Source organism: Candida albicans, chromosome 2 (genome assembly GCF_000182965.3).
Source record: "Candida albicans SC5314 chromosome 2, complete sequence".
NCBI lineage: Eukaryota > Fungi > Ascomycota > Pichiomycetes > Serinales > Debaryomycetaceae > Candida > Candida albicans.
In genome coordinates, this window is record NC_032090.1 from 1,504,865 (window position 1) to 1,530,346 (window position 25,482).

General features: G+C 36.1%; 12 protein-coding genes across 12 annotated transcripts; 7 read left to right on the top strand and 5 right to left on the bottom strand. All coding sequences in view use genetic code 12, as the record gives it.

The window, feature by feature from the left end:
- Window positions 1-353: 353 nt before the first annotated feature.
- CAALFM_C207370WA (uncharacterized protein) lies at window positions 354-1,388 on the top strand (the record flags this gene model as incomplete). Its single annotated transcript, XM_708061.1, has 1 exon — window positions 354-1,388. The coding sequence occupies one exon, from the start codon at window positions 354-356 to the stop codon at window positions 1,386-1,388; it is 1,035 nt and encodes a 344-aa protein (XP_713154.1).
- Window positions 1,389-1,964: 576 nt separating this feature from the next.
- Window positions 1,965-3,911, top strand: SSC1 (Hsp70 family ATPase; the record flags this gene model as incomplete). The annotated part of the gene is made up of 1 exon (XM_708060.2): window positions 1,965-3,911. One exon carries the CDS (start codon window positions 1,965-1,967, stop codon window positions 3,909-3,911), a length of 1,947 nt encoding a protein of 648 aa, XP_713153.1.
- A 307-nt stretch (window positions 3,912-4,218) lies between these two features.
- On the bottom strand, window positions 4,219-6,588 carry CAALFM_C207390CA (uncharacterized protein; the record flags this gene model as incomplete). Its single annotated transcript, XM_708057.2, has 1 exon — window positions 4,219-6,588. One exon carries the CDS (start codon window positions 6,586-6,588, stop codon window positions 4,219-4,221), a length of 2,370 nt encoding a protein of 789 aa, XP_713150.2.
- A 609-nt stretch (window positions 6,589-7,197) lies between these two features.
- Window positions 7,198-8,457, bottom strand: APR1 (proteinase A; the record flags this gene model as incomplete). The annotated part of the gene is made up of 1 exon (XM_708055.1): window positions 7,198-8,457. One exon carries the CDS (start codon window positions 8,455-8,457, stop codon window positions 7,198-7,200), a length of 1,260 nt encoding a protein of 419 aa, XP_713148.1.
- Window positions 8,458-9,692: 1,235 nt separating this feature from the next.
- On the top strand, window positions 9,693-11,159 carry CAALFM_C207410WA (putative carboxylic ester hydrolase; the record flags this gene model as incomplete). The annotated part of the gene is made up of 1 exon (XM_708054.1): window positions 9,693-11,159. The coding sequence occupies one exon, from the start codon at window positions 9,693-9,695 to the stop codon at window positions 11,157-11,159; it is 1,467 nt and encodes a 488-aa protein (XP_713147.1).
- Window positions 11,160-11,514: 355 nt separating this feature from the next.
- On the top strand, window positions 11,515-12,237 carry CAALFM_C207420WA (sedoheptulose-bisphosphatase; the record flags this gene model as incomplete). The annotated part of the gene is made up of 1 exon (XM_708053.2): window positions 11,515-12,237. One exon carries the CDS (start codon window positions 11,515-11,517, stop codon window positions 12,235-12,237), a length of 723 nt encoding a protein of 240 aa, XP_713146.2.
- Window positions 12,238-12,348: 111 nt separating this feature from the next.
- Window positions 12,349-13,341, bottom strand: CAALFM_C207430CA (trifunctional uridine nucleosidase/nicotinamide riboside hydrolase/nicotinic acid riboside hydrolase; the record flags this gene model as incomplete). Its single annotated transcript, XM_708052.2, has 1 exon — window positions 12,349-13,341. One exon carries the CDS (start codon window positions 13,339-13,341, stop codon window positions 12,349-12,351), a length of 993 nt encoding a protein of 330 aa, XP_713145.2.
- Window positions 13,342-14,236: 895 nt separating this feature from the next.
- On the bottom strand, window positions 14,237-15,940 carry CAALFM_C207440CA (sterol esterase; the record flags this gene model as incomplete). Its single annotated transcript, XM_708051.2, has 1 exon — window positions 14,237-15,940. One exon carries the CDS (start codon window positions 15,938-15,940, stop codon window positions 14,237-14,239), a length of 1,704 nt encoding a protein of 567 aa, XP_713144.2.
- Window positions 15,941-16,585: 645 nt separating this feature from the next.
- Window positions 16,586-17,701, bottom strand: RCL1 (rRNA-processing endoribonuclease; the record flags this gene model as incomplete). The annotated part of the gene is made up of 1 exon (XM_708050.1): window positions 16,586-17,701. The coding sequence occupies one exon, from the start codon at window positions 17,699-17,701 to the stop codon at window positions 16,586-16,588; it is 1,116 nt and encodes a 371-aa protein (XP_713143.1).
- A 658-nt stretch (window positions 17,702-18,359) lies between these two features.
- On the top strand, window positions 18,360-19,451 carry TAF4 (Taf4p; the record flags this gene model as incomplete). The annotated part of the gene is made up of 1 exon (XM_708049.2): window positions 18,360-19,451. The coding sequence occupies one exon, from the start codon at window positions 18,360-18,362 to the stop codon at window positions 19,449-19,451; it is 1,092 nt and encodes a 363-aa protein (XP_713142.2).
- A 282-nt stretch (window positions 19,452-19,733) lies between these two features.
- YCS4 (condensin subunit) lies at window positions 19,734-23,252 on the top strand (the record flags this gene model as incomplete). The annotated part of the gene is made up of 1 exon (XM_708047.2): window positions 19,734-23,252. The coding sequence occupies one exon, from the start codon at window positions 19,734-19,736 to the stop codon at window positions 23,250-23,252; it is 3,519 nt and encodes a 1,172-aa protein (XP_713140.2).
- Window positions 23,253-23,501: 249 nt separating this feature from the next.
- On the top strand, window positions 23,502-25,310 carry LPT1 (lysophospholipid acyltransferase; the record flags this gene model as incomplete). Its single annotated transcript, XM_708045.2, has 1 exon — window positions 23,502-25,310. The coding sequence occupies one exon, from the start codon at window positions 23,502-23,504 to the stop codon at window positions 25,308-25,310; it is 1,809 nt and encodes a 602-aa protein (XP_713138.2).
- Between the last annotated feature and the right edge of the window lie 172 nt (window positions 25,311-25,482).

Here is a 25,482-nt window from a genome sequence, read left to right on the forward strand (position 1 = left end):
TTTGCCATATAAAATTTATAGATCTGCATATAAACGATTTTGTTTGTCTTTTTTCTTGGTGTATTCTTCAATGAAGATTCAACAGTTTTTCTTTTCCCCTCGCTCTCTCTCTCTTCTTCTTCTTCTTACGATCGACTCACATTCAAAAATTCTCTTCTTATTTTTTTCCCTTTTACAAAATGTTTGTCGAATAAGACATTACACAACAACAACAACGAGACATCTTTTCCCAAAACACCATCGTCCGACATTTTGCAACAACAACATCTACTTTAAACCTATAAGTGACCCCCTTGGTTTATCGAGCTTGTAATTAGTATAAAACTTATTTGAAATTAGTCCCACTTTCCATCATGGACACAGATACGATTGCATATTTTGATAGTAAACTTGATAAAGTTACCTCACAGTTGAACATTGACAATGATAAAATTGTTGATTTACAACAAGAAATCGTTTTATTGAAACAATACATTGATTATCAAAATTCAAAAATCGAAAAGGTAACCTCTTTAATTGGTAATTTATTGGAGAAAAAGTCACAAGATGAGGCTGTTTTAAACACAATACAAGCACTTCAAGAAGATGTCGATGTTGGAGATCTTCAAAGACAAGTGGATCAATTAACATCTCATCATTCACTTGGACAATCACAACAACAACAACAACAACACCAATTACTCAACTCCCAGCATCGCCAGCAACCTCGTCAACCAAATGAGCAACAATCACTTCAACATCACCAACAGCCACATCAACAACATCAACAACAACATTTACACCAACACCAAAACCAGCATCAGCAGCAACATTCACAAAGACCTTCTCACATGCTGCAGGACATTTCCACTCAATTAGAGAGTAATATGGATCCAGCTTTACACCAGGTGGCTGTTGCAACTGCTGCTGTTCAACAAGCACAGGCTCATTCACAATCAAATGAACCACTTGGTATGGCATCTCTGTCCCAGCAAAGAGTGAGTAAACCAACCAAGAAACAATCCAGAAAAAAGTCTGATATTACAGGACTGAAAGGTGAGACCGCAGGAGCGAAATCTTCGCCTGTTCGAAAAGTGCATATCACGTTTATGCATAATCCTACAAATGTAAGAGAAATATATGATGAGTTTTTCAAAGGCTATAAAGGACAAGAGCCATTATGCGAATTGGACGAAAAGTATGGAAAAAGCGAGTGGAGAGGCGATTCAAGGTCCAAAGAATCAAAAAGATTTCAAAGAAGAAAGAAGTTGTGTGATGCCATTCAAAGAGGTATGGTAAAATACGGTAAAAATGCCGATGAAATTATTGAATACCTTGAAAGTTTCCGCAAAGACAAGTCATTGACATGGTTGATGAATGGTCATTTACCTGAGGATCTACAATCTTAAAGAAGATTCTAGTTTGTTTCGTGGTATTTTTTTATTTTGTCTTTCTTTCTTATTTTTTTGCCACTAGAACCATTAGTTTCTTTTCTGAACATATTCTTGTTTCTTGCTAATTTTTGTTCCATTACCTTCTATTGTACCGTGTCCCATCCATCTGTATTATACTAAAATTGTTTGTTTGTATGTTATAGTTTTTAATCAAATGTGTATTAATTAATGCAAATTAGTTCGGTTAATGACTCCGGAATTTGATGGCATGGTCAAAACCCAACTCTGTACGCACGTGACACTGTTTTTTCATTTTGACTGTCCAGCTTAAACGGATCGGAATTGAGAGTGGTCGTGTAAAATGCACCAGGTCTAATGAACTTGGCACCGATGCTAATACTTTTTTTTCCATAAAGTTCCATCATTTTTTTTCTTCTCACGAATATAAAAATTTTCACTTTTGCTGCCCCGAACTTCAACCATTGGGATTTTTTTTTTTTTTTACTTTCTCTTTTCGAAATATATCTTTCTTACAATTTAGATAATTTTTTATTTCTTTCACTTGAACAAGAAAGCCATTAATTCAAGAAAATGTTATCTGCTAGAAATTCATTGAAGAATATTAGTCGTCAATTTCCTAAAGCACTCACTCGTGCTCAATCCACTGCTGCCGCTCCAACCGGTCCAGTTATTGGTATTGATTTAGGTACCACCAACTCAGCTGTTGCTGTGATGGAAGGTAAGACCCCAAAGATTTTAGAAAACTCTGAAGGTGGAAGAACTACTCCATCCATTGTTGCTTTCACTAAAGATGGTGAAAGATTAGTTGGTATTCCTGCTAAACGTCAAGCTGTTGTCAACCCAAGTGACACTTTGTTTGCCACCAAACGTTTGATTGGTCGTCGTTACGAAGACCCAGAAGTCCAAAGAGATATTAACCAAGTTCCATACAAGATCGTCAAACACGGTAATGGTGATGCTTGGTTAGAAGCTAGAGGTGAACAATATTCCCCACAACAAATTGGTGGTTTCATTTTGAACAAGATGAAAGAAACTGCTGAAGCTGCTTTGAGCAAAAAAGTCAACAGTGCTGTTGTCACTTGTCCTGCCTATTTCAATGATGCTCAAAGACAAGCCACCAAGGATGCTGGTAAAATTGTTGGTTTGAATGTTTTGAGAGTCATCAATGAACCAACAGCTGCTGCCTTAGCCTATGGTTTGGAAAAGAAAGATGGTGAAGTTGTCGCCGTTTTTGATTTGGGTGGTGGTACTTTTGATGTTTCTATCTTAGATATTGGAGCTGGTGTTTTCGAAGTCAAATCTACCAATGGTGACACTCATTTGGGTGGTGAAGATTTCGATATTGCTTTGGTCAGATACATTGTTGATGCCTTCAAGAAAGAATCTGGTATCGATTTAGAAAAAGACAAGATGGCCATTCAAAGAATCAGAGAAGCTGCTGAAAAAGCCAAGATTGAATTGTCTTCTACTGTTTCAACTGAGATCAACTTGCCATTCATCACTGCCGATGCTTCTGGTCCAAAACACATTAACCAAAAAATTTCAAGAGCTCAATTCGAACAATTAGTCGAACCATTGATCAAGAAAACCATCGAACCATGTAAAAAGGCTTTGAAGGATGCTGGTTTATCCACCTCCGATGTTTCTGAAGTTATCCTTGTCGGTGGTATGTCAAGAATGCCAAAGGTTGTTGAAACTGTCAAATCTATTTTTGGTAAAGAACCATCTAAAGGTATCAACCCTGATGAAGCTGTTGCTATGGGTGCTGCCATCCAAGGTGGTATTTTAGCTGGTGAAGTTAAAGATGTTGTTTTGTTAGATGTTACCCCATTGTCTTTGGGTATTGAAACCATGGGTGGTGTTTTCGCCAGATTGATTTCTAGAAACACTACTATTCCAGCCAAGAAATCTCAAATCTTCTCTACTGCTGCTGCTGGTCAAACTTCTGTCGAAATCAGAGTGTTCCAAGGTGAAAGAGAATTAACCAGAGACAACAAATTGATTGGTAACTTTACTTTGTCTGGTATTCCACCAGCTCCAAAAGGTGTTCCACAAATTGAAGTTACTTTTGACATTGACACTGATGGTATTATTAAGGTTTCTGCTCGTGATAAGGCTACCAACAAAGATGCTTCTATTACCGTTGCTGGTTCATCTGGTTTGTCCGATGCTGAAATTGAAAAAATGGTTAACGATGCTGAAAAATTCGCTGAATCAGACAAAGCCAGAAGAGAAGCCATTGAATTTGCCAACAGAGCCGATCAATTATGTAACGATACCGAAAACTCATTGAATGAACACAAAGAAAAATTGTCTAGTGAATCAGTTCAAAAAGTCCAAGATCAAATCCAACAATTGAGAGAAATTGTCTTGAAAGCACAAGCCGGTGAAGAAGTTTCACCAGAAGAATTGAAACAAAAGACTGAAGAATTACAAAACGAAGCCATCAACCTTTTCAAAGACTTGTACAAAGACGGTGGTGAATCATCTGGTTCTTCTGAACAACCAAAGAACTAAATGTGATTAAAGATTTGTTGCTTTGCATTTTGTCCGCAATAACTGAAAGTTCAAGGAGAGGAGGTTTATTACATGAGATATTAGAGGTAGAATACTGACATTTGTCCATTTTGTATATATATAATTGTTGTTATAATCTATTCTTTTTATCCATTTTTCTGCCTTTGAATATCACATTTCCATATGTTTCGAGTATAGTATTCTTGTATATAAATTACCATTATTTAACTGAATTACGAAAAATAAAAAATATTTTTTTAAAAAATACAAAGAAACAGAAGTTTGTTAAAATTTAAACCTATCTCATTTAACTAACTATAGAACTTAGACTGTGATTCAAACCAAATGATCTTTTCAAAGGTGAACTGGGTTTTGAATTACTTCTTCTAATTACAGTACCATATGTTTTCAGCAACACATCTGAGTGTTTCCCACTACTAACAATAGAATACGTTTTCTGTAGTGAGGCAACTGATTCGTCATCTTCAACATTCTCATCATCCTCTTCTGACAGATATTCTAACATCTCGCCCAACATTGATCTTCTATTCAAAACCTTTTTGTTGAATTCTTCGTCCTCATAATTGTATTCTTTTGTCTCCAAATTAGACTCACTGGACCCAGTAGTGTATACTGACGCAGTATCCTGTTTATCAGACGACGAATAATTAGATTGACATCTGCTACTATGGCTGCAATATGAAGAAACAACTGATTTTTCACCTCTCATAGATTTAAGAGGTGCCAGTATGGAAGACTCATTATATGACGATGTCCCAACAGTTGACTCAGCAATATTGTGTCTCGTGTTTGGTTGGTTGTTAGAGGTGGCCAAAGTAGCCATAAAATTCTGAAACATATTTATTTCTTGACGTAATAGGATTCTTTTGAAAAGTACCTGCTTCAAATAACTATTCCATAATTCAGCAATTTCATACTGTCTCACTTCATTTTGTGAGTGCGAATGTACTTGATGTTGCAAATCACGTTGTTGTGCCAATGAAACATTGCGGCTGCCCATATTAATATTATTGAAACTGTTATCTAAGTGCGGAGGAGGTGCTGGGGGCTGTCTGGACAGAGGCTCGTCTATTGTCTTAACATGAGTTGTTACAGACTCGGTTAGTAATTCGCTTCGAGTATCATTAAAGTCTGGAGATGGTAAAATCAGTTTGCTTGTTTCACTAGTCGCTTTATTATCTATCATTTTCTGCATATAATTTTGTTCTTGTTGTTGAATGTACTCTGATAGATGGTTCAATTTCCCTTGTGATTCACTCCTATTATTTCCCATATAAACACTCTCTTTAGGGGCCCCAGCTAAAAACTTCAAATTGTCATCAATGGTAGCAACTTGGAAAACAGGTTGTTTCCCCAAATGTGGGTTAGTTAACGGGCTTGAAATATGATTGAAACGTGAAGACGATACACGTATGCTTTGAATTCTTTTCATATCTCTGTTCTGGGGATTCTCTCGATGTTTGCGGACCAATTTTGTCGACTTTGACCGTCTGATGCTAGCTGATCTTCTTGAGGATACTTTAAAACTATAAAACTTAAATTTAGCAACCATTCTTTGAAGACGTACTTTAAGTCTATATAACCAACTCCCCTGTTTTGATCTGATGGCATTCTTTCTTGTAAGAACTGAGGCATCGCTTGATGATGTCTGAACTCTGACATTACTAGTACGTTTCGACTTATTGTTTCTTCTTCGGAATATAGTGTTGCTCTTTTTCACATTTCTATTGACCAAGGGAACATTGTGTAATTCCTGTCTCGTGGAAAATATTGTTGCTTGAGAACCCATAGAATCGGATATCTCTCTTCGAGGTGGTATCAACTCGTCCGAGGTTCTCTTGCTATTATTCTCCTGTTGTTCGGGATTCATCACCAGCAGCCCAGCACGTTTTTTATTTGTTCCTGTTAACGGAGTCAAGCTTCTCATTATATATCTTTCGCTTTGCATTGATGGTGAAATAGTTGACAAATTATCCAATCTCTGACTAACGTATGGATTTTGTTGATCGATGATAAATTGAGAAAATCTTTTTGGTACTGGGTTGAAAACTTCGTCGTTGTTCAATTTCTTGGTGCTGTCGATTCTTTCTGTGTCAACTTGAGGAGTGGGTGATTGTGAAGGTAAATGCTCGTCTTTTCTATTACTAATATTAGTTAACGAATCTTCTTGTCTTTGCCATAAATTAAAAGTATCTTCTGGGTCACCTTGGTCCAAAAAGTAGTAAGGAAATGAAATTGGCAATGATTTGCTTGAGCCTGATTCAACCTCCAAACGGGTCAAAGAAGCTCGACTCATCGTGGGTTGCGTAGAGTTGTTAGTAGTTATTTTACTGGGTGGAGTCGAAGGAGGAAGTGGTGGGAGCGGTGGTAGGACCAAGTTTGCTGCTGGTTTTACTGGGGAATTTGATTTTGTATTTGATTTTGTATTTGATTTTGTATTTGATTTTCTATTTTTGTTCCATGATTCTTGTGTGTTGTTTTTATATTCAACAAGGGCAGTCAGTGGTAGGGCTTGTATCGTCATGTCAACAAATGATTTACGTTTTTCAGGGAATGTTAACTGTAGGTAATTAGACGATGACAAAAGATAATTGTATGTGCTGAATTTGCAAAAGAAAGTTTGTAACAGAGAGAAAACCCAAAAAAAAAAGACCATCAATATGCACACAATTAAGAATTAGAATTTTTGACGAAATGAATGTTTTCACATGTATAAATGAAACGGAAATATAATAAAAAATAGCAAAATACTAACATAAAAAGATATACACCAAGTATCTCATCACCAGCAGATACGCAGAAAGTGCAATTGATTTGATCCGATCATTGATTTTTTGAAAATTGCAAACTATCATACATGAATTTCAGAAAAAATGGCTGGTTGTAAATGGCGCTACCACTCTGCTGATCAACAAGAAAAAAAAAATCAAAAGTGCTGGAGAGCCAGCCATTTCAATTTTAATTCTATGAACTTTAAATAAAATTCAGTTTACGGTTGATATTGATCTAGTTCATTAGGGGTCTCTATCCACAGGATAGTATTTCAAAAAATCTATATTTAGAAATGATAGAAAAAATAAAAGAGAGCCGATTTTAGTTTCGTAAATCCTTTTGAAAACTCATTTTATCTATACATATTTTATTTGAAAGTAGAATAAAACCAAACAATTCTTATTTTGCATCTCACAGATCATACTACTAAATTGTAGAATGTTTGTGAATGATACGTGTAAAAAAACACACACGCATACACAGAAAACAACACCTAAACCTTGGATGGTGCTAAACCAACAGCATTCTTGTCCAAGTCGTAGATGGAGTAGTACTTTCTCAAGAAGGCATCACCAACAATGGCCAAGTCACCAATTGGTTGAGGGAAATCCATTGGAGTGAACACTGAAATACATGATCCACTCACTTCCAATATGTAATCATATGGAGTCAAAGTGAAGTTGTAACCAGCAAAAGTTAAGGTCAAGTCAGGCAAAGAGTCTCTTTTAGCACAATCGACTTGGTATTGACCTGACCATGACTTGGTTGCTCCGATTTTGGCATTGATAATTTCAGCCAATGAGGATGGCAATGTAATCAAGGAAGTACCAGTATCGATGGCAGCACCTGTTTTGTGCAATTCAGCGTACTCATCGCCTAATCCAATACCTTCAAACAAAACTTCCCAGTAAGCCTTTCTTCTGATTGGCAACCAAGTGATCTTGCCTTGGAACAAGGAGGCATCGTAACCACCAAATGTAGCCAACCCACCATCGTTTTCGTCCTTGTCGGTACTACCCAAATAGAAACCAAACTGTGGTTTTTCTAACAAGCCTTGGTTAATGGCATTGTAGATTGGTGGAACAATATGGTTGACTGAAATAGTATCATAAGCCAAACCCAAAATACCATCGAATTTACCAAATGCGAATGCTAAACCTGGTTCGGAGGTAGCTTCAGCAAAATCTTGGCCAGGAATAACCAAATCCCCAATAGTCAAAACGTCTTGGGATATGTAACCTTCCATAGAACCAGAACCATATTGAATTGAGAATTCACTACCATTGACTTTGTAGGTCGAGGATGCGTCATGGTCATATTTAGCATGTAAAAAGCACGCTAATGAAGTACAATCTTGGGAAGGAACCCATAAGTTTGAGGAACCAGTATCCAAGATAACCTTAAATGGTTGACCCGGTGTACCAATTTGAATTTCTGTGAAATATTGAGCATTCAAGTAATTTGTTAATGGAGCATCATATTTACCTCCCTTCTTTGGGGTTACAAAGGGGATTTCAGCTTCTTGGTTGGTCAATACGTGTTGTAATCCAAAGTTGGAAGGATTCCCGTGTGCGGTATTGAAAAGGTTCAAGTACTTGTTAGCCAACGAATTGGTGTATTCTTGAAAGTTTGAGGCATCTAAAGTTTCCTCATTTGATAATTTGGATAATTTGATGCTATGGGCCTTAGCGTCGACTAAGGAAGAAGTCAAAGCTAATGCTACGGTTGTTAAGGCAGACAATGATAACTGCATGATGTTGTTGTCTGCTAATTGGTGTACTAGAAAAGAAAGTAATATATATAAAATGTTCTTTTTCTTAAAAAAAGAGAGAGAGATAGGAGCAAAGAAAGAAAAGATACAAGGGGGGCGAGAGGATAAGCGACTATGGATAAGGCAAGTGTGGAACGAAACAGAAAAGAGCAAATTTGAGAGGCAAATTTTAGGATTTGTACACGCAATCTCACACACATATCTTTTGGTTTTTGTGTGGTTGTTGTTGTTGTTTGATTAGTGGGGGAAGATACAAGAAAAAATAGCGATTAAAAAATAAATATCACCAATGTAGTAATTAGAATCAGTGCTAGAGCAAGAATAATCAAGGTAAAATAGTGTTGTTGGAATAGAAATCTGGATTGGTGATACTGTGGCGACACTTCTGTAGTCTTGTTTGTGTATTAATAATAAATGTGTAAAGGATTACTTCTTATCATCATCGACCAGTATATCGGTCGTGCAATCTGACGATAACTACTATCAAAGGATGCTTGTACTTAGACTTCTCAATTAGGAAACAACGAGCACCAATTTGGATTTATGCTTGCTATAAAATTAATTATAGCTGGGGAGCATTGGAATACACCAAGAGTTACAAGAATAGTAGAGTAGTCGAGATGAACTATCACATAATATTACTGCAGATGAGTAGTTTTTTTACAAAAGTCCTGGGCTTGATGCGCAGTAAATACAAATATTGATTGATACGGATGAAAAGAATTGAAATGATTGAAAGTGGTGCCAGGTATGAGTAATCAAATCACCGCTATCACAATTTTAATACTAGCGATTGATAAGCTCGGCAAACGATATGGTGATTTTCCGTAGAGAATATCTTGTGTATAAATCACACTGTCACGATATGTAGACAACACCAGAATAACTAATAACTACAAACTTGAAATTAGGTCACCTCCTATTTGTAGTTCTTTGTCTACCTTGGTTTTGTTTAGTACGTTATAACTACACACAATGGCTGGGGTAGTTATTTCGGATTTAAAACAGAAAAAATCATTTTGTTTTGTGCATTTCTTCGGCAGACCCATTTTTTTTTTCTGTATTTCACTTTATTGAATCACAAGCAATCATGACTATTTTTTTAACCCTTAATTCTTTTGATTTTATTGGTTGTGCTTCTGGTTGAGTATAATTTTTATTATTGTACAATCTTGTCCATCTGGTCTGATTTATTCCAATCATTCTTTACAAGCATAATGTCAGGGTTTTTTGTCTCAAGAGTAGAAAGTCATTTCTCAAAAAATCCTATCAAATTTAAACCACGTTCAAACTCATCTCATGAAGCTAATAACAACACAACTTCAAATTTGATTAACAAATTCAAACCAAAGAAAACTTCCAAGGGCACGGATAATGAATTACCCAACTCTATACCTGAAATGATTCAAACTGCTATCCCTGAGTTCAGCCCCAAATATTCCTTTTTTGTGAACCCATTACTTTCTTCTGGTCATACACAAACAGCATATACCGCTTTAAACAAGTTTGAGAATCAACACGAGGTTCACTATAAAAGAGAAATCATAACAATTGAAAATAAACCTTACACTTTACCCAATGGAGATCAATTGTATTACGACCAGTGGAAAGGTGAGAGTACCATTGCTTTAGATTATGCTGTAAACCTGTCACTTGGTCCAGATTTGAACCACGAGCAGTACAAGCCTGAATCTCAAACAAGACCACTTCCACCTCGTACTGAATTCAAGAACCCTAACGAAGATTTGATCAGTGATGACGAGAAGCCTTTATTGATTATTTTGCATGGGTTGTCGGGAGGATCATATGAAGCGTATTTGCGAGCAGTTATTGACAAAATTATTGAACCACCATTTGAATTCGATGCCATGGTGATTAATTCACGTGGCTGTGCCAACCACACCATTACGTCTCCTCAATTGTATAACGGCTTGTGGACGAATGATGTGAGATATGTGATCAATGAGATTGTCTCAAAAAGGTGGCCCCAAAAAAGAGTTTTCTTGATGGGTTTTTCATTGGGAGCTGCTATACTTGCAAATTATTTAGGGCAAGAAGGAGCACATGCAAGCCCACAAATCAAAGGGTCAGTAGCAATTGGATGTCCCTGGGACTTTGTGGATGGAAGTTTCCAATTGCGTGAATCTGTGATTGGTCATTACATTTACTCCCCCACCATGGCTAACAATTTATTGAAATTGTTGAATAGTCATCATATTTTATTGGCTAATGATTTGGTCAAACAATATAAAGAAGACCCCACTCGAAACGAAATTAAATTCTTAAAGCAATTCGACAACGAGTTTACTGCAAAAATGTTTGGGTTAAATTCAGCAGATGAATACTACAGAAAGGCTAGTCCCATTCAAAGATTATTAAATGTGAGAGTGCCCATGGTCATTTTGAGTTCTTTGGATGATCCAGTTGTTGGGTCTAGGTCTTTGCCATATTCAGAAGTGAATTTGAATCCATATGTCAGCTTAATTACAACCAGTGTGGGTGGCCACTTGGGTTGGTTTGCTATCAATGGTGATAGATGGTACGTCGAGCCTGTTTGTAAATTATTGACGGTGTTAAATCAATATGACGCAGACAAGGAAAGTATAGTTGAGTTGCCAGTTGATATTTCAGAAACAAGTTGGAAGTATGATAGATTAGTCAATGGTATGTTGGTTGATCAGTAGTCGAGTTACTGTTAGAGAGGTGTACTTTTATTCGTACATCGTATTTAGTTGATATATTAGAAATTATTCATTTTATTAATCACATGTATAGGAACTGTTCGTGTAGAGAATATGCATGTATATGTGTGGTTTCTTTTTCTCCCTTCATAGAAAACAATAATAATAATATGGCAGGCGATGCTGTCAATTTTAAAAATGTTGCAACCTCACCACTACCAGATTTTTTTTTGTCCAAATTTTTTTTTAATCTTCTTCAACGTGTGCTCCGATTACAGGAGGGTTCATTTTTTTCAGATTTTTTTTTTTTTTTTCATTCATATTCCATTTTTTAGCAAAGCCAGAAAGAAACAATATAATGACAAAAAGTCCTTGTCCAAGATTAATTTTTGTCCGTCATGGTCAAACTGAATGGTCCAAGAGTGGTCAATATACTTCAAGAACCGATCTCGACTTGACTCCATTTGGTGTCAAACAAATGAGAAATACAGGTAAAGGTCTTATTGGTCCTGGTAATTTACAAATGATCAAACCAGAAAATTTAACTCATATTTTTGTATCTCCAAGGAAGAGAGCACAACGTACCTCACAATTGCTATTAGAAGAAGTTGATCCAGAAATTAAGGATAAAATTCCAATTGAAATAGATGAAGATGTGAGAGAATGGGAGTATGGTGAATACGAAGGTTTAAAAACAAACGAAATTATCGAATTGAGAAAGCAAAAAGGATTAGATAAGGATCTGGAGTGGACTATTTGGGGTAAAGGGTGTGAAGGAGGTGAACAACATTATGAAGTTGCAGCAAGATTGGATCGTTTTATTGAGAAGATCCAAAAAATTCACCGTGAAGCTCTTGCTAAAGGAGTGGCATCTGATATAATTGTTGTTGCACATGGTCATATATTAAGATGTCTTGTTGCAAGATGGGTTAAACGTGAGTTAAGCACCAATCCCCAATTAATTTTGGATGCTGGTGGTGTTGGTGTTTTGAGCTACCAACATCACAATGTCGACGAACCAGCAATTTATTTAGCTGGTGCATTTACTGTCCCTGTTGAAGAAGAAGGTGCAGATATTTAAGATTAAGATAGGTAAACACTATCAGATTTTTATTTTTTTACATATATTATTATAAATCAAGTCATACTCTCTAATATTATAACTCTTTTTTTTTTCCGTTTCTTCTCTCTATCAATTCTTTGTTTGTAAATCCGCATTTTGAAGAGCCAATAAAATACTATCCCAAAACTTTTTGTTATCTATCGCTTCACCAATATAAACTCCTTTGTCAGTATTCCCTCCTTCAACAATCACCGATTCACCCATTCTAACACCTTCAGTAATAATATCAATATTCTTCTGCGCACAGGTATATCCATATTGTTCAAATGAATTGAAAAATGGAAGCAAGCTATAGACAGCCAATGGATCGTGTATTGGTGGGCCTTCCAAAAATCCATTTGCAGCATACACTTTGTAATAGAATGTCAAAATACGAAAGAAAACATTTCTTATTGGAGAACTTCGTTTCTCGTTATTGTCGTCATACATATGTTTTCTAATTTCCGAAGTGGCAATGACTTTATGGGTAAAATTCAATGGGGATACAATAACCTTGTTACTTAATTCCTGAATTACTAATTTGGCTGCATGTGGATCAGTATGAAAATTGAATTCAGCATAGGGAGTAATATTGCCAAACCCAAAGCTTCCGCCCATTATGGAGACCCATTTAATCTGTGATGTGACATCTGGGTATTTTGTAATTAGTTTGGCGACATTTGTTAATGTACCTGTGCATACAAGATTGATATTTTCGGAATTCAAGTCTATTGTTTGTTTCATAGCTTCAATACAATCCATGTCTTGACTAATTTCATTGATTGAATTTTCAGAAAATTCTATATCGGCTAATCCATTCTTTCCATGTACTTCCAATGCAAACTTTGAAGGTACTTTGAGTGGGAATTCGGCTCCTTTGTAGACTTTAACTTTATTATAGACACGCAATAGATCTAGTAACCCTAATGTATTGTGTGTTGTCATGCTAATTGGGGCATTTCCATGTACTGTGGAAATACCTAAAAGTTGGAATCGACTGTCAAACAAGGATAATAAGATAGCAAAGGCATCATCGTTTCCTGGATCACAGTCTAACCAAATTGGAATAGGCAGTTTCGTCATTGGTGTATATATTTTGAGAAAAACGTCAATTAAAGGCAAATAGCGTGGTTTTTGTTTTGTTAAAGTTTTTCAAGTTCACTTTTCTTTTTTTCTTTTTTTCAATACAACAAATACAAGAGCTTTTATATTGTGTGGATCTGAATAAAAACATGATACTTTTATTTATAAGAGTATCTCCACACAATAGATTTTAGCAGTAGCAAGATGACACTAAATGTCTGGTTGGATGCGTCTGGTTACAGGTTCCAATCTTGACCGTTTTATAAACGTGAGATACTTTCTGTCAACTACCGTTGCTTTTCCTGCATTTATTTGCAGATATTTGTTTATGTATATGTGGGGTTGGTTTATATGCAACAACTGTTAAAAATGCGAAAGTGATCTTCACTTTTCAATGACCTAATACCACAACCACAACACCACTAGTACCAAGATTCAATCCTCTTTCCTCTCAAAGGATTATGATTAAAACGATACAATTGCATATATACCAAAAAATGTGTTTACTGAGTTCACATGTTCTTCAGACACTCATAACATGGTATCACAACCATATATAACCATATCCACAATGAAGCTTAAATAATTACAACAGTGTTCATATTAATGTATCATAACGATTAAGTTTCACGGTTTGTATTTTTAAACGTTACATGGATCCTCGTCAAGTTACTGCTTTTTCTTGTTTTCAGTTAAAATTTAATGACCCATTACAAATACATAAAAAACAGATGAGGAAAGAATAACGTTTTCATCAATAAATAAATAAACAATTAGACATAATTAAACATACATGTTCTTGTTGAACACCTAGTAGCGTTGGCCAATTTTATTGGATACAATTAGAGTAAAAAGTTTGGTACGACAGATTTTTTGTTACAAGGTACTCCTGTTCTTAGAATACTTCGGTTGTAGTTAGCTTTCTAGTTTCTGTGAGCGGGATATCTGCCGATAAGTTATGTTTCACTTTAGTTGTAAGTTCAGTATCATGTATATCTTCTGATACCAGCACAATCTTTTCGTTCAAACCCACTTCTTCTTGCTGTTGGTGATGACCGGAAGATCCTTCCGGGATGGTAACAGCCTGTTCTTTACTTTCCAGCGTAAGCCCCTCTTGCACATCGCGAGCTTTCATTTGTTTTAATTTGTTACATATAGTATATCCAATGGTTCCAATAACATCCTCTGCCCATACGATATCAAGATGATTGTAAGTGGGAATCGAAACTGCCTCAAAATTACTTCCTTCTCTATATCCGGGTTCATACTTTCTCATATGTGCAACAACTTTTTCTCCGTCTACCAAAAAATCCTCGTCACCTATAAATACAATCATAGGAACCTTAATGCCACTGAACCAGGTAGTGTCAAACTGGAAATAACTTTTTTTGTCGTCAGTGACATTCTCGGTAAAATGTGCATCACTCGAATAGGCAGCTTTTGGTTGTAACAAGGTGGTAAACCCACAATCGGAATGCTTTGACAAGTAATACTTCATTAGTTCTACCGATGCATAACTCATATTGAAAATGAAACAGAAATGCCACACTTTTTTATATGGTCCCCAATTTCTCCCAGTCCATCCAAACAAATACTTAAACATGTAGTACGACAACTTCCCAAACAACCATGAACTTGCAATGTAGTGTCTCACAAGACACAAATTTCTCAAAAATGCACAACATCCAAACAATATCAACCACATGAATTCACTACGGTTATTAATAAATTTAATGAATTGACGAGTATAGAATAACTTTCCTGGATATACTGCAGGAGCCAATGGACAGAAGAGCTCAACTTTCTCGTGTATTTCTCCCAAACGTGGATTCTTGAGCATCAAAAAACTCTGGAGTCCACCTTGCAGATGCCCCAATAAAACCAATTTTTGGAAATATTTCTTATTCGCCAAAACTGTTGATATTAGAGCCGGTAAATCATGGTACGCCAATTCTTGCACTCCCCAGTCCCAGTATTGTTCATTGTTGTAAAGACTCCCACTCAAAGTTTTGTGTTGCGGTATGAACCACGATCGATTATTTCCCATCCAAACATCATAGCCTTGCTCATGAAAATAGTATCCTGATGAATTCTTGCCACTCACTATCCATGTCCCGCTACATGACAATAAACCATGTTGCAAAAGAACAGGTTTTCTTTGCTGCCTCTGTTCTTCCAGCTCCCTGGGATCAATAATTCTATGTAGGGTTAAGATGTACCCGTCACATGTGGTAACCCTGTACTCTTGCAAATCCAAATTCAACTGTTGCAAATAATACTGTAAATCACTAGTGGGTTTCATTTTCGACAATTCATCGTATGGTTCTCGAGGCACATATCCGTGACTTCTTTGCTCAATATCTGCAAGTACGGTCTTTTCCCTTCCACTAACAATATCAAACCAATGATTGAGTATAGAACCAGTACATAGCACAGTTGTGTATATAACTGATCCCAAGGCACTAATAAGCATTATCAAATATTTCACGAATACATTGTGGAAATGTGTTTCACGAGGAGTTATTAACAGATCTCCCTGAGGTTTATCAGATACGTTTGGCGCCTGTTGATCTTGCTGCGGCGGATTCTCTTCACTCATGTATGTAGAAAGTTCAAGTTAGCTAAAACAAATTTTTTCAATGAATCTGTATACTTTTCATGAATCAGGGCAAAGTTGTTACTCTTTTTTTTTTTTTCTCTCAAATATAAACTTCAAAAGATTTGTGTTCTTAGTCTGTGGCATTCAGATGTGTACACTATAGTCATCCCACGGATCTTATGAAATTATTAGTAAGTTTTCCAGTAAAGAGAAATCTAGGAGATTATAAATAAAGCAAGGAAAAACAAAAATGTAAGCAAAACAGAAAAAATAAAAGCAAAGATAGAGAAACATTGGTTTTGTGTGACTTTTGATAGAAATCGGATAAATGTCTCGATGTATAATGTGCAACTGCCGGCCATCCCGGATGAATCTCTAACCATTCTACAACTTAGTAGTATTCAGGTCAACTTGGAATTTTCAAATCAAAAAATAAAGTTATGATTAGAGTATCTTGATTTATCATATAAAGCTGCATCCACTCTATGTATAAAATAGTCTTGTTTCTTTATTAGTTCACTTAGATGTTGTAAGACACACTTTTTTTTGACAAATGTAGCGTGTTCACTATACAAAATGAAGAGCATGTACATAACAAAAGAAAGAACAAAACTCTATTGCAGATGAAAACGAGAAACCTCCCATTCAAGCTATTTTTTTAGAAACATTGGTGAACCCTACTCCCTTGATAGAAACTGTCATGAATTTATCATCACTATCAAGCTCTTCTGCATCATCTTTGAAGAAAGCTTCTGTGCCAAAAACTTCTTGAATATCTCTGAGCACGGACACCAAATTCTCGTCGATCTCACTTTTTTGGATTTTCAAACGACCAATGTCTTCTTTTCCAATAGTCATATACACAAGTGCTAATGGCAACTGGTATCTTCCAACAACTCCACTATTTGATATTTCTTCGAGTAACTGGTAAGCTGTTAACTCACCAGAATCTTCAGGTAAACTCCCAGCCGAACCAACATTCTCGGTAACAATTCTCCATCCACGCTTCAGCTCAGCGACTAAGGTGATGCCAAACCCTGGTGATTTTCCTGAATTTTCTCCTCTCCAGACATCAGCGGTGATATTAACCTCGCATCCTGTTGGCTTCAATACTGCTCTTGCTGAATCAATCATTCTATTAACAATCGATGGGGAAACTCTTGTACAATAAGCAACTCCTCTAATGGCAGAGAACTTGGGAATGTCCAACGCGTGAATAGTCAATGGTTGTGGAATCAAAGAGCTACATAACAAATGCACTTCTCCTCCACCCAAGGGGGCTGATCCTCTCTTCAAAATATGTAACGAAACTTCTCTCACACCAAACTTTTCCATTACTGGTAATAACCCCCATTTAATGGCATCAACTCCAGTGTCATTACCTGCTATATTAGTCAATCCTTTGAAAATAATGCTGAATTTTTTTTTCGAAAAAGGGGCTAACATTAACATTGGTTCAATGAAATATCCAATAGATTTTGTATCAGGACAATTGTGGGTAAGATCTCCACCTATTATAATCCCAGGTCTATAAATGATTGTTGTACCGGTATATGAAATTTCAATATGGGATCCATTGGTTACGGCTTCTAGTAATCTAAGAAAAGAAACTTCATGATCTTTCAAACCTGGGTTCAAGTCTTGAGAACGAATTTTAGTAATTTTGATAGGTTTTCCAGATAATGTGGCTAGCACCAATCTTAATCTGAAATTCCTGTGCCCTTCAAATGTTATTATCTTTTTGGAAGCAACACTGGACATTAATGAAATACTTGATTAGTAAGGTTGAACAGTTTCTATTAGATGTGTGTTGTAATAATTATATTCTGTTCTTTATACAGATTTTTTATGATTTTTTTTTTATGTACATCGACTCTGCTCATCCCAAATGCGAAGAGTAGAAAAAGTGCTTTCCAAACCTCGGTGCTACCAGATGCCCAAGCTTGATGTGAAAGAACGCCAAATATATGCTATATTTGGGGGATTGTAGTAAATTAATAGCTACTTCTTGTCAGCATATTGATACATGAGAATATGTGGTACTACTGCGTTGATTAAAAATGGTATATACATATAATATAAAATACTTTACACATACACACACTGATATACACTGACACAAAAGTGTTTCCAAAAAGGATGCATAAATATCATTTCTGTACATGATATTGATGATTATTTTGATAATAGTAAGGTTCTTGTTCCAGGGTATAATCTACAGGTTTCAGTAGCATTGGAAGTTTTGATGGTGTTAAACTTGGGCTTCGAGTAGTGTCGATGCGCACAATTTTTTGTTGCTTTTTTTTTCCCCTTCCTCACCTTAGCTCTCAATTCCCCAAAACACAACGATTATTACTTTTTTTAAGGAAAACTCAATTATTAACAATCTTGAAATCACCGAATTATATCACATAAATCCATGACAAGTACACCTCAAGAATCCTCTAATTTGAAGAGACAATTAGAAAACAGTGAGGACTCCAGCTCACCAAATAAGAAATCTAAAACAGAGACTACCACGGAAAACCAGAGCTCATGGGAGTCTGACTTTAATAGTTTACCGGTGGAATTACTACAAACTGAAACAAATGGTACATCACCAGCACCAGCACCAGCAACACCGATCGATACCACCAATGTATCAAACTCAAAGGAACGTGATCAGGATACTTCTAAATTAAATGATGCGATTGCTGCTGCAGGAGTTGATATTCAACAAGAAGAAGAGATATTATTACAACAACAATTAAATAGAAAATCTGCAGAGGGTATGGCAAGCAATCTAAAAAGTGTGATCAGGTCCAGCAAACTGCCTCCATTTCTACACAATTACCATTTAGCTGCCTTTATTGATAAAGTGGCTAAACAAAATGGAATTCAACAGAATTTCTTAATGGATGGTGAGATGTTGGAATTAATTTCAGCTGCTTGTGAGACTTGGTTAAGTAATCTAGCAACAAAAACGATAATCTTGTCACGCCACAGGAGAAGGGGAATACCTGTTATTAATAAGAAGTCAGGAAGTAGTTCAGTTCCAAGATCAGAAATTTCAAAAGAATTGAGAAGCTTGGCCTTAAAACAAAAGGAAATGGAAGAGAAACGAGTGAATAAAAGAGTGATGTTGGGGTTGGAAAAAAGCACCAAAGACGCATCCAAAAATGACGAAAATGGTGAATCAAAAGCTGGTGCTGAAGAAACATTACATCGTGCAGCAAATGCTACAGCTGCAATGATGACTATGAATCCCGGGAGAAAGAAATATAGTTGGATGACTTCAAGTGCTACAGCAGGCGGTGGGTCAGACTTTGGTAAATCAAGTGGTGGCTCATCAAAGGACTCGGGAAAACACCAAAGTCCTATTATTTCAGTACGTGGTGATAATGGCCTTAGGTTTAGAGAAATAAGGTCAGGTAATTCCATTATTATGAAAGATTTGTTAGGCGCAATTGAAGATGAAAAAATGGGTACGAGAAATGCTGTAATAAAAGGATATGCAAAATTGAAAGATTAAATTAGGAAATGAATAGATGTAGTTATAGGTATTTGTTAAACTAGTTAATGATTCGGATAATTTAGATTTGTAGTATACAAGAAGTGGTGGTGTTCATTTATCTTTTAGGACGAAACCGCGCGGTGAAGTCTTCTCTTTTTTTTTTCTGGCTCACATTTGTTTTGATTTCAACATCTTCGTGTTGTTTTTTTTTTTGGATTTAGTTTTTGGTCAGAATCATTTGGCCCTTTTCCTCTAGATTAAAACAAATCATATCAGTTATAGAGATAGTTTCCCTTACCAATGGATTTTAGCCTCTCATCATATTTTAACGCGTTTGATGTTGATAAGGATTATCAAATAGAGTTTTCTGACGTGGATTCCAAATTAGAATCAATTACAGATTCATTGGCAAACAATCCAGAATCCCTAAATTTTAACCAGGAATTATTGGAAGATCTTATTGAGTTGACACATGGGTTTAGAGAATTAGAAGAGAAAAAGCGTCATCAGCTAGCGTATCTTGTTACTTCTTCTTTGAATGCAGTGGGGCAATCATATGGTAACATGCTCCAAAGTGGTGATTTTCATGATAATGTTGATACAATCAAATCAACTTTAGAGAGGTATGGTTATTTGATGTTTGTTCTTTTGAAATATCTCGGGAAAGAGGATTTCTCACAAGTTGGTAATGCAAGATCGCAGAAATCTGTACCTCGAGAAGTCTTGGCTAGGTGGAAATCAAATTGTACCGAAGTCGAGAACGGTTTAACTGCTGTAATAACTGTTTTGAGCCTTGATTTAAGTAAAGTGTTTGTTACAACCCCTGAGAGAGATTCATTTGTGGAATTGTTTTCACGACCGATAATCAATTTGATGGAGAGCCCCGAGAGAATGAAGTTGGTTCCTATAAAATTATTGATTTTCAGGGCCTTGTGTATTGCGGTCACCAAACATAAACATGGATCGATGCTTCAGCACTCCATTATTCAATGTCTTACGTACTATGCTCATTTGCCACAGTATATGGCAGGATTACTACATACATTAACTGAAAAATACGATTATATGGTTTTAACTGAAGAAATCTTACGAGAGATTTCGCAAACGCATTTCAACTCAAACGATACAAATGGTCCAAAAGCAGTATCTGAATTTCTTATCAAGCTATCAGAGTTGAGTCCAAGGTTGATTTTGCGTCAGATGACAAGTATCTCCCAGTTATTGGATAATAGTAATCAAACGTTAAGATGCTCTGTAGTCGAAGCATGCGGTAATATTGTTGTTGATATTCTAAAGAACAGTACTAGAGATCAAGGTGAGGATGAAGACGCAGACTATTATAGACACCAGGTTGCCAAACTCTTGAATTTGTTGGAAGAGAGATTCTTGGACCAGAATCCCTATGTGCGTACAAAAGCGTTCCAAGCATTGTCTAAAGTTGCTGATCTAAAAGTCAAATTGACTGAACGAAGACAGAAAATGATGATGTTGGCGGTAAGGTCACTTGAAGATAGAAGTACTTTGGTTAGAAGAAATGCGATTAAATTGATGTCTAAATTGATACTTAATCACCAATTTCAAGGTTCACATGGAACTCAGTTGGCATTGACATTCTGGAAACAAAAATTAAAAGATGCAGAAGCTGAATTAATGAAATATATACCTGCAGATGTCCAAGCTGGGCCTGAACAGCAATCCGATACTAGTGACGTTGAAGATGATGGAGATGAACTGGATAAAGTAGAACAAGAGAATAATTTGAACGGACAAGCAGAAGCCACTAAGAAAGATGAACCAACTATGGATATTGACAAAGAGGATGTCCTGGAAGAAGGTGACCGTGAAGGTGAAAGTGATATTGTCGCTAACACATCATCTTTCAATGATAATTTACCTGATGCAACTGTCTTGGCAAGGGTCAAATTAACAGCCAATTATTATAAAGATGCTGTGGATTTTGTTGAAGCTGTCCAACATGGAACCGACGTTATTTCTGGGTTATTATTTTCAAAGAATAGAAATGAGGCGATAGATGCTATGGATTTCCTAGTTTTGGCAGATGCGTACGGAGTTGAAAACTCCCATGTTGGTATTAGAAAGATGCTTCATTTGGTTTGGATGAAAGGGTCTTCTGATGAAGGAAAATCAGTACCTGCTCATCTCATTGATTGCTACAAATCATTGTTCTTGATAGCTCCAAATTCTGCCAGCAAGATTGAGAAAGCTACTTATATTGCCAAGAATTTGATTGGTTTGACATTGAAAGCGTCTGTAGCTGATTTGGCTTCGTTAGAGAAGTTGTTGGGTCTCATGTATGCGGCAATGATGATCAATTTTGAAGTCATCAACGTATTGTGGCAAATCTATAACCTTAGTGATCGCAGTGAGGAGGTGAGGAGACAGAAACGAGGAGCCATTATTATTTTGGGGATGCTTTCTCTTGAAGACAATCAAATTGCTATTAAAGGATTTGACTCCTTATTGAATATTGGATTGGGCGATGAAGGTAAAGATGATTTGATCCTTGGTAGGTATACATGTATTGCGTTACAACGTGTTATACCAGCAGATGCAAAGAAGAATTCTACTATGGTCAAAATACCAAGAGAAGAAGAAGCTATAACTAAATTTAAACAAATTTTAATTGACTACAATGAAAACCCAGAATGGTATTCTATTAGTGAAGAAGCGATTGATGCAATTTTTCAACTCTCGTCGGAGCCAGACAGGGTTTGTTCGGATGTCATCAAAACTAAAGCAGTTGCTGTTTTCGGTGACAATAGAGCTTCTGTGGAAAATCCGGATGTTGCATTATCTCAGTTGTTATTTATTGTTGGGCATGTAGCCATTAAGACAATTGTTTTCCTAGAAAAACTTGAAGGTCAATTCAAAAAAAAAAAACATGAAGCTGAATCTAAAAAGGGTACCGCAAATTCCAACAATAGTAGTACTGCTGCAGATGCTCAAGAAGAAGCAGAGGGAGAGAACGAATTGGAAATGATTGGAGGTACTTCTGAAGATGATTTTGCTGATGCTGTTGTGCATGTTAAAGAACGAGAATTACTCTATGGCGACTATTCATTATTGGGCAGATTTGGACCTTTGGTGAAAGAAATTTGTGCACACCCCAAACAGTTTTCAAACTTGAGGTTACAGCGTTCTGCTGTGCTTTGTTTGACTAAATTGATGTGTGTTTCATCAATATATTGTGAGGAAAATTTACCACTATTACTTCAAATTATGGAAAAATCAGATGATCCTGTCACCCGATGCAACTGTGTACTTGGTTTGGGAGATGTGGCAGTTTGTTTCAATAACATTGTTGATGAAAACACGGAATACATATACAGTCGTCTTACAGATGAGAATATTATGGTGCAAAGAACATGTTTGATGACAGTCACATTTTTAATTCTCGCTGGTCAAGTGAAGGTAAAGGGTCAATTGTCATCTATGGCCAAGTGTTTGGAGAATCCAGATCAAAGTATAAGTGATATGTGTAGATTATTCTTTGCAGAATTGGCTACCAAGGACAATGCAATTTACAATGGATTTATTGATATTTTCAGTGGGTTGTCTAACGATGAAACTTTGGCTAAAGATGAGATGAAAAGGATTATACGTTTCTTGGTTGGGTTCATCGATAAAGAAAAGCATCAGAAGCAATTGGCAGAAAAGTTGTTGGCAAGGTTGCCAAAATGTCAACTGGAAAATCAATGGCAAGATGTGGCTTTTGTGTTGCAAACCATACCCTACAAAAACGATGCTATCACTGCTGCCTTGGAAGAAGGATTTACCTTGGTTCTGGCCAAACATTAGTAATTTTGTTTTATAGCAAAGATTTAATAGTGATAAATTTCTATGACTTGTTACAGTCGTGTTGTTACCGAAGTATCCAACATATGTTGCAGTGAATATATGTCGTTATATTTTTTTTCTTGTCGTTTATGTCTCGCTATTGTATATTGTAACTGTTCAACCTTTGAAATCAAAGAAACAACAACAAGAGCTAATACATTCCAGCCAAGTTGCTCTAGAACTAACAATCTCAATTGATTCAAGTCAACCATGATTTCAATTATTCAAAATGGGATATCTCAATTGCTGAGTGTATCTGGTCTAGATGAGGCAAATTTAAAGATCTTAATATGTACTTTGTTATCTTTCCCATTCGGTATAATTTTCAAAAGATTGCCAGATCATGATTATACGTTAAAAAACATTTACAACGTAGCCGTTTCTTGTTTTTATGTGTTTGGTATTTGTGATTTACGTTTTGGTATTTCAACACTTTTGATCTCAGCAACAGGATCATACTTTATTACAAGATATGTACGGACTAAATCAATGCCATGGATAAACTTTTTATTTTTGATGATTCATATGGCTTATAGCCATTTTCATTTACAATTTTTCAAAGAGTACGACCCTAAGCTGATTGATATTACTGGTGCTCAAATGATTTTAGTAATGAAATTGTCAGCATTTGGTTGGAATATACATGATGGGAAACAACCAAGACTGACTTTGAATGATTTCAACAAGGCCAGGGCTATTACAAAGCATCCAAACGTGTTGCCATACATTGGTTATGTGTTTTTTTATGCATCATTGTTGACTGGACCAGCTTTTGATTATGCTGATTATGACAAGTTCATCCATGGCACATTGTTTGATGATGTTCCCCAAGACAAAAGACCCGGGAAAAACAAAAGAAGAATACCTAGATCTGGTGTCCAAGCATTTAAAAAGTTTCTGTTGGGGTTCTTTTGGGCTTTCTTGTTACTTCAAAGTGACAAGTTTGTCACTATGGAATACATGTTTTCTCCTGAATTTGTACAGTATCATGGTTTGTTTTACCGAATCATTTACATGTGGATATTAGGATTCACATTTAGATTAAAATACTATACTATTTGGACAATTGCAGAAGGTGCTTGTATTTTGTGTGGTATCGGATACAATGGTGTGGATCCGGAAACAGGAGAGTTCAAGTGGAATAGAGTTCAAAATATAGATCCTTGGTCATTTGAAACCGGACAGAATGTACACGCTTGTTTGGAGGCTTGGAATCAAAACACGAACATATGGTTGAAAAATTACGTATATTTGCGAGTTGCAAAACCTGGCAAGAAACCAGGATTCAAGAGTACAATTTTCACATTTACTACAAGTGCATTCTGGCACGGTACTAGGCCAGGGTACTATTTGACGTTTGTCGTTGGTGCTTTAATGCAAACTGTTGGTAAATATTATCGAAGAAACTTTAGACCTATATTTTTGGAAGCCGATGGGAAGACACCTAAGCCCACCAAAATTGTTTATGATTTTGTATGTTGGGTTAACACCCAATTGGCATTTGGGTTTTTTGTTCAACCGTTTGTGATTTTAGGATTTACAAAATCGTTAGAATGTTGGGCTACTGTGTATTACTGGTTGTTATGGGTTATTGCAATATCATTTTTCGCTTTCAGTGGCCCATTTGCAAAATCCGTGAGTAAATTCTTCAAATCGTTGCAACCATCGTACAGAGAACAACAGCGCAAATCAAGAGAAGATAAATACAAGTTGAATAATGAGGAAGCAAGTATTGTTGAACAAGCTGTTGGTGCTAAACTAGGGCAAGATTATGATATCCCAGCCCTTGGATTGCCTCCGTTTGACGTGTTTACGGATTTTGATCAAACGGAAGTTGATCATGACATACAGCACTTGCGTAAAGCATGGACTTCATTTAGAGGACGTAGAGGGTCTATTACTGAGAATGATTTTGACGGGTTGAAAGACGCTTATAATAATTTTACTAATGAAATTAATGATATATTCAATACCAAAAAGGAAGAATTCAAGAAAGAAAAACTCAACAAGCAAAACTAAGGAAAGCACGTTGACTATAGCAATTATATTGAAATGAAGAATAACGCAAAAAAACCTGGAAAAGTCACAAGAAATAAGAAGTAAAGTTAAGAATGTTTTATACATCAATGAATAAATAAAAATATGAATCCAAAAAAAAAAATATTAAAAAAGAAATTAAACAACGAGAAGA